Source organism: Carcharhinus amblyrhynchos, unplaced genomic scaffold (genome assembly GCF_965287045.1).
Source record: "Carcharhinus amblyrhynchos unplaced genomic scaffold, sCarAmb.v2.hapA scaffold_51, whole genome shotgun sequence".
NCBI classification, from domain to species: domain Eukaryota; kingdom Metazoa; phylum Chordata; class Chondrichthyes; order Carcharhiniformes; family Carcharhinidae; genus Carcharhinus; species Carcharhinus amblyrhynchos.
The window spans coordinates 1,082,571-1,095,136 of record NW_027649792.1 but is presented as its reverse complement, the minus strand read 5'-3'; the positions used below and the strand labels follow the sequence as shown (position 1 = coordinate 1,095,136).

Below are 12,566 nucleotides of genomic sequence, written 5' to 3'. Positions count from 1 at the left end.
AACTGGATGAGTTAATCAAAGAAGAAATAAGTCTCACAACGCCAGCTTAAAGTCCAACAAGTTTATTCGCAGCAAACGCCACAAGCTTTTGGAACAGGCTGTCCATTCGTCAAGTGAGTGGGAGTTCTGAGCAGGAGGAACCGAATGGAGAATTGAAACTTCAGAAACGGTTTCCAAGATAGTCAGCCCTCGGCGGTTACTCAGACCTAGATGAGAAGGGGTGCAATGGCTTCAAACAGGTTCATGCATGAATATAAACTTCCAAACTGGGCCTGTTAAATCTGCCCACAGAGTGCAAGCTACAAAGAGTGAAACTCTGAGAGTTGGGGTAAGTGTGGGAGTTTAGGGAAATGGCTGGCGATGTATTGCTCTGTCTTGTGTCGCTTACTGCCTTCCCATCAGGTCCAGTGTGAGCAGGTGTCGGCCAGACATTAAATGTTCAGAAAATGTTGTGGGACCAATGGAAGCAGCTGATTGGTGAGTCAGTCCTCGGAAGGAACACTGAGGGAATTTTCTGAGCAGCTCCTTGCTGATGTCATAACACCAGGAAAGATCCCAATATTTTTAATGCTCTGGGAACCTGGGCTCGAATCCCAACATGGCAGCTGGTGGAATTCGAACTCAATAAAAAGTATCTGGAATGAAAAATCTGCTGATGACCATAAAATTATTGCTGATTGTTGCGAAAACTCACCTGGTTCACTCATATCATTTAGGGAAGGAAATCTGCCGTCCTTGCCTGGTCTGGCCTACATGTGGCTCCACAGTCACAGCAATGTGTTTAACTCCCAACCGCTCTCCAACATCAACTCGGGATGGGCAATAAATGCTGGCTATCCTGAGAACTCTGTTTCCCAAAAATGAATGAAAGAAATGTCCTTTTCCCATCCTTACAGATTCAAGCAGATTTTGATTTTTGCTGGTGGGATACTTTCTGTGACGTTTATTGAGAACATAGCTTAAAGTAGAAAATTACAACAAGATTAAAAACATATAAAAAGTAGATAAAATACAGAGGCAGGTCCAGGTAATGTGCTGTACTTGCATGATGTGGGAGCTCGCGGTCCCATTTGTGTTTGCTTGTGTACACATCTGTAGGAAATGTTGGTTGCTCGAGGAAGACCAATTCAGATTTGATGAGGTGGAGTCTGAGCTTTGAACGCTGTGGCACACTAGGGAGCAGAGAGTTAGCGAGACACTGTGTTTCAGGCGGTGCTCACATCCCAAAGAATAACTACATCACATTTGGTGAGTGATCAGGGACAGAGAGTGTGACTCCAAGCAAGTCTTGGTGACGAACCCAGGACGTTGTGTTGAAGGACCCTTGGGCTTGTCTCAGTGTAGATGATGAACGAATGGTATTGTCACTCGACTATTAATCCAGAAAACTGTTTGGATCACTAATGTCCTTTTAAGGAATGAGACCTGCCGACCTTATCTGGTCTGGCCTACATGTGACACCAGAGCCACATCAATGGTGTTGACTCTCAATGCCCTCAAAGGGCAACTAGGGACATGCAATAAATGCTGGCCAGCCAGGGACACCAATGTCCTTCAAATGATGAAAGAAATGGATGTGTGACCTTTGTGGACGTGGATGAGGGCTGCAAGGAGGATGAGCAACTTAACCATAGCACTGTGGTTCAGGGAGCCATTCAAGAGGGAGGAGGAAAGGGAAATGTTGTTGTAAATGGGGATAGTTTGACAGGAGGAATAGACACTTTCCCCTGTGGCCAGCATGGAGAGTCCCCAAGGCTGTGTTGCCTGACTGGTGCCCCGGTTCAGGACATCTTCTCTGGGTTGCTGGGAAAAATGGAGCTGGAGGGGATAGATTCAGTTGTTGTGGTGCACGTTTCTGAATCCTTAACAGATTAAATCTGAAATTGGAGTCACAATTATCGGACTTGGATGGATTCTGTGGATTTCCAGAGTTAAGGATGGTAACTACATCCCGGGATAGAGTGGAACAGCCCGGAGAGACCCTCTAACATTTGGAATTGGATGATTGGAAGGTCACAGACAGGTGAAACTCAACACTGAGCCGTGGGATTTTGAGAATTGTGTTTTAGATGTCAGTAACTTTGGTGTGTAACACAGCCTCTAATATTACAAATTAATAAATGTAATCAGCATTATCCATTCTTTGAAAGACAGCAACTCAATCTCAGTAATAAATATGTTCCACAACCTCAATCAAAGTTGCCACGAGTTTGCTGATTTGAAGAAACTCAAAGATGAGCGATTTTGCAAAGGCAGTACCCCAGAGGGGATTCCACAGGGTCGATGTGAAAGTCTTTGGGAATGTATCACCATGCAGATAAAACAGAGAGTACCTGCAGAGTGAAGGAGCACATTACTTCACGCTGAAAATGTATCTGGAATTTCAAATGGTGAAGAAAATATACCACCTGGAGTTATTGGGATTCATGGGAAGTGTAGTTGTCAAAATCTATGTGTCAGCTGCTCTATGCTGTTACTCAGTGACTGATCTACATGTCACGATTTTGCAGAGATACGTTCAGTAATATGATATACTGTTCCCTGTGAACATAACATCAGTATTGGTGAAGTTGCTAGAGCCTGTTTTCAAGGATATCATAACTCAGCACTTGGTAGGCAGCGGTAAAGTCAGACAAAGTCAGCATGGATATACAGAGGTGAAATCTTGTTTGAAGAATCTATTGGAATTCTTGGAGGATGTGACTAGTAGAGTTCAGTGAGGAGAACCAGTGCTTTATTTAGACATTCAGGAGTCTTTCAGTAAGGTCTGATGTAACAGACTGCGATGTTGAGTATGCGTTGCAGACAATGCCTTGATTTGGATAGAGAGCTGGCTAACAGAGAGGAAACAACGTGTTGGTAGAAATGAGTCTTTGTCTGACTGGTAGACAGTGTGGTACTGCAGGGATCTGTGCTAGAACCCAAACTGTTCACATTATATATGAATGTTTTGGCATAGGGAATTAAATGTATTGTGTCCAAATTCACAGATGATGCAAAGTCAGGTGGGAGGGTAAGCTGTGAGAACCATGCAGGCATGTTTCAATATAACAGGCTGTGTGTGTGGGCATATGCATGGCAGTTGCCGTTTAATGTGGATAAATGTGAGGTTTTCCACTTTGTTAGCAATAATAAGAAGACATAAATGTAGCTGTGGAGAACACTGGGTTACAGGGTTGTAAACGGGATAGTATTGCAGTTGATAAGGAGGATGTGCTAGATATTCTTGAGGGCTTGAAAATAGATAAGTCCCCTGGGCCGGACGGGATTTACCCTAGAATTCTCTGGGAGGCAAGAGAGGCGATTGCAGAGCCTCTGGCTCTGATCTTCAGGTGGCCATTGGTCACATGTGTCCCCCTCTCACACTCTCCCCAAGGTGCTGCCTCTCTGTCCCGGTGTCCCAGTGTCCCCCTCTCACACTCTCCCCAAGGTGCTGCTTCTCTGTCCCACTGTCCCCCTCTCACATCTCCTCAAGGTGCTGCCTTCTCTGTCCCGGTGTCTCAGTGCCCCCCTTTCACACTCTCCTCAAGGGGCTGACTGCCAGTCCCAGTTTCCCAGTGGCCCAGTGCCCCCATCTCACACTCTCCTCAGGTGCTGCTGACTCTGTTTAGGTGTCCCGGTGACTTTCTCCCACTGTCTCCCCAACTCACTCTTGCCTCCCAACAACCTCTCAGTAGAAAATGCTGAGAAAGCTGCATGTGAAGCCTCTTGATAAAATTGTTCTGTACGTAACACTGAAAGAATGATTTGTGTAAAGCCTCATGCTCAGATTGTTCTAAAAATAACACTGAGAGATAGATCTATCTGAAGCCTCAGATTGTACTGTACATAACACTAAGAGTTAGTTCTATCTGAAGCCTCTTGTTCAGACTGTACAGTACATAACACTGAGAGATGGATCTATCTGAATTCTCTTGCTCGGATTGATCTGCACTGAGAGATTGATTTATGTGATTTTGATTTACAAAGGTTGTTTCATACATAAGCTGTACACAAGATCGACAACAGCCTGGGTTTAGCAGTCTATATCAGACCTGAGTAATGTTAACCTCATCCAGAACTAACAACCATGATGACAATAAGCTACAGGAGCAGAATGATGCTGTTTGGCCCATTGAGTTCCTCGTCACAGTTTTGAAATAGGAAGTCTCACGCCACCAGGTTAAGGTCCAAGATGTTCATTTGGAATCTCGTGCTTTTAGAACACTGCTTCTTCATCAGGGCAATTGGTGTTGTGAGACATCCTACCATGTCCACCACAGTCCAATGCTGGCATCTCCACATCACAGTTCTAAAGGGCTGTCAATTTCCTCTGAGGATGTTCCCTCGGCCCTCATCTCACGTAGTAATGGAAACATCTTTCCCATGTCCACTCTATTCAGGCCTTTAATTATTCTGCCTGTTTGAATGAGCTCCCCCTCCTCGCTCTTCTAATCTCCATTGAGTACAGACCCAGAGTCCTCAGACGCTCCTCATGCGTTAAGTCTTTCATTCCCCAGATCATTCTCGAGAACCTCCTCTGGATCAGCCGAAGGCCAGCACATCCTTCCTTAGATGTGAAGTCCAAAATGATTCATAATAACCTCAATGTGGTCTGACCAGTGTCGTATAAAACCTCAGTAGTACACCCCTGCTTTTCTATTCTAGTCCTCTGGAAATGAATGCCAGCAGAGGGACCTCTGTTATATCGAATGAATATTGGAAGATTTACAGTCTGACCCTCCATTATTTCCAACTTTCCATTCCTCCCTGACCCTCAACACCCCACCTAGGCTGCAAAGTTTCTACTTTGGGTGTTAAAAACTGTTGGTTTGAAAGGGGTTAAGTGAAGCTGTTTGTTTAGTGACTGTAATTAAAGTGAGTCTCCCTGGATTGGATTAGTGTGCCTGGAGGTTTTCCCTCTTCTATTAATAAGGGATTCCGTTCAATGCGTTGTCCCACTGAGCCAGCAGGGAGCGGCAACTCCGACACAAACAGAGATCAGCGGCTGTAGAGAAACAGAGGGAGGGCGAGGAGATCAGAATCTGGGAGGAATGGATTGGAACCTTCCAATAGTGGAAGAGAATATGGGAACAATGGATTGGAATCTTCCAACAATGGATCAGAATGTGGAAACACTCGACTGGAATGTTACAACAATGGATCAGAATGTGAGGACAATGGATTGGAATGTTCCAACCAAGGACAGGAGTTTATTCACTTGGATTTCTCTGTTGACTGCAGATGATTGGAAGTTAAGTTTGGCTATTTGGATTCAGTATCTACTGTATGCAATTCAATGCATTTACTATCCCCTTCTGGCGATTGTTGGTGTTCCGGGTAAGTCCTTGGCTTGAATTGTATCGACCCGGTCACCACGGGGATCGGAGCAGGCGAGGGGCGGAACATGGGGTGTTCTGTTGACGTCGGTTGGGATTTTGCAGCTTCGGGAAGAGTGAGGCTGTAAAGTCCCGCTCTCTATGTCCAGTTCCTAATTCCAGAAAGGCTGTTTTGATATTCTTGTCATTTACTGTACTCGGTTTGCTGCTCTTGCTGTTTTTGTTGAATCTCTGTATCCAGTTATCATTTCTTTCAGCCACTGACAATTGTCTCAGGACCCATGGGCTGGGATGTCTTCTGTGTGTTGTGACTTTCCACAGACATGTGACACACAACATGATTCCATTGTGAACAAAAGGTTGAGGCAGAATCTGTTTTAGCCTCTGTATGTAACAGCAGTTCACTGCTAATCATCCACCCAGTTACAATGTTGTAGACTCCATTTTAATGATGATATGTGCAAAGCATGAACTCACAGAGAAACCACATGTTTTGTAAAGTTTAATGTATATTCAGCAGTGACACGAGCAGGTTTACATTAACCTTGTAGTGAAGTTATTGTGAAATTCCCCTAGTCCCCACACTCCAGCATCTGTACCGGTGCACTGAAGGGAAAATTAGCATGGCCAATGCACACCTCCAGAACAGTTTTCAGAGTTTGGGAGGAAACTGAAGATCCCAGAGGAAACCAATGCAGACACAGGGAACATATGCTTTATCCGCACAGATAGTGGCCAAGCTGGCAACCAAACCCGAGTCTCATGGCACTGTGAGGCAGCAGTGCTAACCACTGTGCCACCACAAACTCTCTTACAGTCAGAGGAACACAAACACACAGACACACCCAAGAGCAGATATATAAATACACACACGTGCTGATGGAAGCAATCAGATTTAAGCACTTACTCCCACTCACACACAAATTCAAGAATAACCAAAATTGCTGTAACATCCAGAGCAACGGACAGTAAGGAACATTCATACAATACTCTCTTGCTCACACACACACACACACACACACACACATACACACACACACACAGACACAGACACACGCACATTGGTACAGACAATATAGACACACACACACACACATGCACATTGGTACAGGCAATATAGACACACACACACACACACACACACACACACAGGAGTGGGGAGGAGGGGTGGTTTCCAACTACTCCCTGCCCATTAATGGTGGAGTGAGCAAGTAAAACTTTGTAGCAGCCGAAAACTCAGGTCCACACCGAATTTCTAGCTTCTTGCGACCTCACCGGCAATGGATCTGCGGCGGATTCCGTCTCCCACCCATTTCTGGCAAGAGGCTGAATAAATTATTGAATTTTTTTTTGAAACAAACTTAAATAAAATTAGCGAGCCCGGGATGCAAGTGTGCGGCACACTTGCCTTTGCAGCCTCACCAGGAGAGGGTGCGTCTGGTGAGGAAAACAGCTGGCCCACATGTAAAAGCACAAGTGGTGATGATCTCGTTGGTAGAACCAAACACCATTCAGGACAGCGTCGAGGGCAAAGGTAGGTGCCCCTTGCACAGTGCCCATCTGGCACTACCCACCAAGAGGGCGGGGCCTAAGATGGTGAGGTCTACAAGGACGGGACCTAGAGATAGTGGGGCCATGGCTGGCAGGGGTGGAAGCAGAGGGGGGGGGGCAGGGCCTGAAGATGGTTGGACCTTGTTGGGGGGGCGATCCAGTAGGGAGGGTGGCCCAATCCCACTGTGCATGCGATTGGTCATGTAGGGACCGTAGCCCTTTTGCCACTGAGCACGTGATTCTTGGGGTGTCGCGGGTCCTGCTGACACACTGCACGCGGTTGGTGAGGTAGGTCAGTCTGTGTGGCCACTCGGCACAGAGCTTTTGGGGGTAGGATGTCCACTCTGCATGTGATCTTTGGCTAAGGGGGGATGGGGGGGGAGGGAACTGCTGCCTCTTTGCATGCAATTGGTGTGGGGGCAGAGGGATGATTGGTCTGAGTGGTGGTGGCAGGATGGGTGTTAGATTTGTTCGGGGGCTGCTCACGAAGAGCTATGGGCCTCGGATTATCTGGGGGTAGCTACTGTGTTGAAATTGGCTGCAGCAGCAGAGGGCTGACAGATGTCTCTCTCAGACCAGGCAGCTCACTGCTGGATGCAAATTGCGCATTTGCAACCACGTAGGTTTGGTGTGTGTTCGGTATCCCACCAAGAGCTGTGAGAGCTCCAACTGATGGGGCCACTGCTTAGAGGGTTGTCTAACAGTCATCGAGTTTTAACAGCGTGAAATGAGGCCCTTCGGCCCATTATTTCTGCACTGGTCATCAAACGCCTATCCAACCGATCCCCATTTTCCAGCACTCGATCCACACCCTTGTGTGCTCTCGTGTTTGAATTGTTGGTCTAAATGCCTCTTGTGGTTGTTCCCGCTTCTACCATCCTTTCAATCCGTGAGCTGCAGATACCAGCACCCTGTGGATGGAAACATTTTTCCTCCAATCCACACAGAAATCTGCCGTTTAACTTGAATCCACACTCCTCTGGTTAGTGACACCTCGAGGAAAGTGAATAAGTTTCTTCCTATTTCTGTCCACCTGATTTTGTACATATCACTCAAGCACTCCCACGATCAGGCACTACACCCCCACTGGGAAGCAGTCCCACAGTCAGGCCGCTCCCCCTCCAGCCTTCTTTGCTCTGAGATATAAAAGAACCCAGACTCACCAGCCTCTCTGCATAGCTGAAACTCTCCAGCCCAGACAGCAACCTGGTGAATGTCCTCTCCACCGTCTCCAGTGCAATTACATCCTTCCTGTAGTGTGATGACCAGAGCAGCACACAGTACTTTTGCTCTGGTCTAACCAGCATTTTATACACTTTCATCATAACCTCCCAGCTCTTATATTCCATACTGTGGCTGCTGAAGACAAGTATGCTACATGTCATCTTAACTAACTCATCTATCTGTCTTGCTGCCTTCAGGGATTCACGTATGTGCACCCCACATTCATTCTGGTTCTCTGCACTTCCTCACACTCTACCGTTCATTGTCCAATTCCTTGCCCTGTTAATCCTCCCAAAAACATCATCTCACATTTTTCAGGTTTAAATTCCATTTGCCCACCAGACCAGCCTGTCCTTTTCCTTGGCACAGTGGTCGGCGCTGCTGCTCCACAATGCCAGGGCTTTGTATTCAATTCCTGGCTTGTGTCACTGTCTGTGTGGAGTTTGCACATTCCTCCCCCCTCCCCCGCCGTGTCTGTGTGGGTTTCCTCCAAGTCTCCAGTTTCCTCCCACATTCAAAGGATGTGTGGGTTAAGTGGATTGGCCAGGATAAATAGCCCTTAGTATCAGGGAGACTCACTAGTTTAAATGCATGGGGGTTTGTGAATAGGGCCTCGGTGGGATTGTGGTTGGTGTTGACTTGATGGGCCAAATGGCCTCCTTCTGCACTGTAGGATTCCATGATTCCTGCAATCTGAGGCTTTCCTCCTTAATATTTACCACACCACCAATTTTTGTACCATCTGTGAACTTACTGATCATACTTCACACATTCATGTCTAGATCATCAATATGCACTACAAACAGCAAAGGACCCAGCATCGATCCCGATGGAACCCTACTGGACTCTGACTTGCAGTCACAAAAGCAACCTTCGACCATCACCCTCAGCCAATTTCGGATGTAATTTACCAAATTGCCCTGGATTCCATTGGCTATCACTTTCTTGCTCATTCCCCCATGCGGAATTTTTCAAAAGCTTTTCTGAAGTCCATGTCCATCGATCACACTTCTCTCATCTACTCATTCAGTCATCTCCTCAATTCATTCAAGCAAATTGTTAGACATGATCTCCCCCTGACAAAGCCATGCTGACTATTGTTCGTCAATCCTTATATCTCGAAGTGGAGATTAATTCTGTCCCTCAGTTTTTTTCCCAATCATTTCCCAACCACGGATATGGTGATGCTGGTGTCCTGGGCGTGATCTTGGATATCTTCAGGGCACCTTGTATGAATGGTAGCATGGCACAATGGTTAGCACTGCTACCTCACAGCATCAGGGAGCCAGTTCAATATCTGGGATTCCATCATCACTAGTGAATTCTTTTTAACATTGAAACCCACTCCATTCTCACATATGGAGTTTAAAAACAGCGAGGTTATGTTGCAGCTGTATAAGGTGCTGCTGGGGTCACGCCTGGAATATTGTGTACAGTTTTGATCTCCTTTCTTGGGAAAGGATATGCTGGCACTGAAGGAGGAGGTTCGCTAGGTTGATTCCGAAGTTCAGGGGGTTGGCATATGGGGAGAATCTGAGTCGACTGGAGAAATATTATTGGAATTCAGAAGAAAGAGGAGAGATTATAGAAACATGTAAGATTATGAAGGGAATAGATAAGATAGAAGCAGGGAAGTTGTTTCCACTGACAGGTGAAACCAGAACTCAGGAGAATGGCCTCGAAATAAGGGGAGCAGATTTAGGATTGAGTTGAGCAGGAATGTCTTCACACAAAGAATCTGTGGAACTTACTGCCCAGTGAAGCAGTTGAGGCTACCTCATTGAATGTTTTAAAGACAAGGATAGATACATTTTTGAACAGTAAGGGGATTAAGGTTATGGTGAGCGGAGTCCACAAAGAGATCAGCCGTGATCTTATTGAATGGTGGAGCAGGCTTGAGGAGTCAATGGCCTACTCCTGCTCTTAGTTCTCGCGTTCTTATGTTGCCTGTTGAGATTTCTCCTATTACAAGGACGTATTGTGTTTCTCTGGAGAGGATCCACATTGAGCAAGTCCAGTTTCTCACGGCTCCCCAAAATCCACATTAAGCGTGTAAATTCATTCTCGATCACAGCAGTCCTGTGCATATCGCCAACCTGCATAAATTAATTGGTAAAGCCAGGGCACATTGTGCTGATGTTCCAGCTTGAGATGTGGAAGACTGATTTGATTTGATTTGACTTGATTTTCTTTCACATAGACCCCCACATCCCCACACATTTTACCCGCTAATCCCTGTAACCTAAGCATCCCAGGACACTAAGGGACAACTTTAGCACGGCCAATCAACCTAACCCGCACATGTTTGGACTGTGGGAGGAAACCGGAGCACCCGGAGGAAACCCATGCTGACATGAGGAGAATGTGCAAACTCCACACAGACAGCATACAGTGAAAAGTATTACATGAGTGCCATACAAAAAAAAGAATATTGTACATAGAGAAGGAGAGAGTGCAAAATGTCATGTTGCAGTCATAGCTCGTGTATAGAAATAGATGATCTTAATGCGATGTAAGTCCATTCAAATATCTGATGGCAACAGAGAAGAAACTGTTCTTGAGTCGGCAGCATAATGACACAATGGTGAGCATTGTTGTTTCATAGGGACCTGAGTTTAATTCCCAGCTTGGATCACTGCCTGTATGGAATTTGCACATTTTCTGTGTCTGCGTGGGATGCTCCGGTTTCCACGCGCAGTCCAGCAATGTGCAGGTTAGGTTGATTGGCCGTGTTAAATTGCCCAATAGGGTCCCAGGGTATGTATGTTAGAGGTATTAACAGGGTACATGTGTGGGACTTCGGGGATAGGAACTGGCTTGGATTGTTGTCAGTGCAGACTCGATGGGCTGAATGGCCTCCTTCTGCACTGTAGCATTTCTATGATTCGATGAGTCCGTTGTTTTATGTTTTTTTATCTTTTTTTCTGCTAGAGCAATGTGGAAGAGTTTATGTCCTTAATTAAGCTGGCTGCTTTCCCGAGCTGTAATCCATAACATGAGTCTGTGTTCTAGGGTTGACTGCAGGGCCAGGGAGATGGTGACTGTGGACCTGTTGTGGAGGTGGACGAACTGGAGCAGTTCCAGGCAATCTGGGAGGCCAGAATTGATTCAAGGCATAACTATCCTTTTGATGCATTTCATAGTATTGGATATCAGTGTCACCAGACGATAGTCATTAGGACAGGTCACTTGACTTTTCTTTGGTACCGGCCTTTATCACAGAATCATAGAACCCTACAGTGCAGAAAGAGGCCCTTCGGCCCATCGAGTTTGCACCAACCACAATCCCACCCAGGCCCCAACCGCACATTCCCACACATTTTACCCGCTAATCCCTCTAACCTAAGCATCCCAGGACACTAAGGGACAATTTAGCACGGCCAATCAACCTAACCTGCACATCTTTGGACTGTTGGAGGAGACCAGAGCACCCAGGGGAAATCCATGCTGACATGAGGAGAATGTGCAAACTCCACACAGACAGTGACCCAAGCCGGGAATCGAACCCAGGTCCCTGGAGCTGTGAAGCAGCAGTGCTAACCACTGTGCTACCATGTCTGCCCTTTATTTGAGTATTTTCTTACCTGGTACATAGATTAGAAACTTTCCTGCCGAGAGAGCACTCACTGAGCTTCACTGTTCCAGTAGACCAAGGTGGGACAGCAGCAAATGCACTGGGTACTGTTCACTGAACCCTAGAGGTTTGAAAGCAATCCCTTGTAGTTGTGTTATGTGCCATTCTAGTGTGAGATTAAAGTTTCTCCCAGTGTTAGGCGAATGGTGGCCACACTGCTGTAGTCTCCTCTTCAGGGTACAGCTCTGTGTAACAATGAGAATCTGACCTGTTGAGGCATCCGGATCTCCCTCTGTCAATTATTAGTATTGCCCAGAGGAAAGGGTGAAACCAGCAGTGTTTGGTACCAGCTCTGCTGTAGGGGTTAAGCTGTCTGAGAGATGACAGATTGCCATCTATCGGACTCCACTCCAGATTTTCTGTCATGTTAATCTCCTCGTTCTCCTTATCTCCAAATCCCCCGTATGATATGATAGGGTGGATTCTCGGAGGCTATTTCCCAGGGCTGAAATGGTCACTACAAGAGGACACAGATTTAAGGTGCAGGGAAGCAAGTACGGAGGAGATGTTAGGGGTAAGTTTTTCACTCAGAGGGTGGTGAGTGAGTGGAATCGGCTGCCGTCGGTGGTGGTGGAGGCGAACTTGCTGGGGCCTTTTAAAAGACTTCTGGATGAGTATATGGGATCTAATGGGATTGGGGGTTATAGATAGGTCTATGGCTTAGTAGGTATACAAGTGATCGGCACAACTAGTGGGCTGAAGGGCCTGTTTGTGCTGTAGTGTTCTATGTTCTATATCTATTTACCTGCAGCTGAGGGAGTGTCAATGTTGAGGACTCCCCGGAAAGTTCTCCCAAATGTATACCATTGTGTGACCACCATGGTGGGACAGTGGTTAAG

General features: G+C 46.4%; 1 protein-coding gene across 1 annotated transcript in view; it reads left to right on the top strand.

Moving 5' to 3' along the window:
* Window positions 1-11,087, top strand: part of LOC145337503 (putative G-protein coupled receptor 139) — a 29,109-nt gene extending 18,022 nt beyond the window's left edge. The window contains exon 3 of the mRNA XM_080182292.1: window positions 11,025-11,087. Within this exon, the coding sequence (XP_080038418.1) occupies window positions 11,025-11,087 (63 nt within the window). The remainder of the gene's footprint in view (window positions 1-11,024) is intronic.
* The last annotated feature ends 1,479 nt before the right edge of the window (window positions 11,088-12,566 follow it).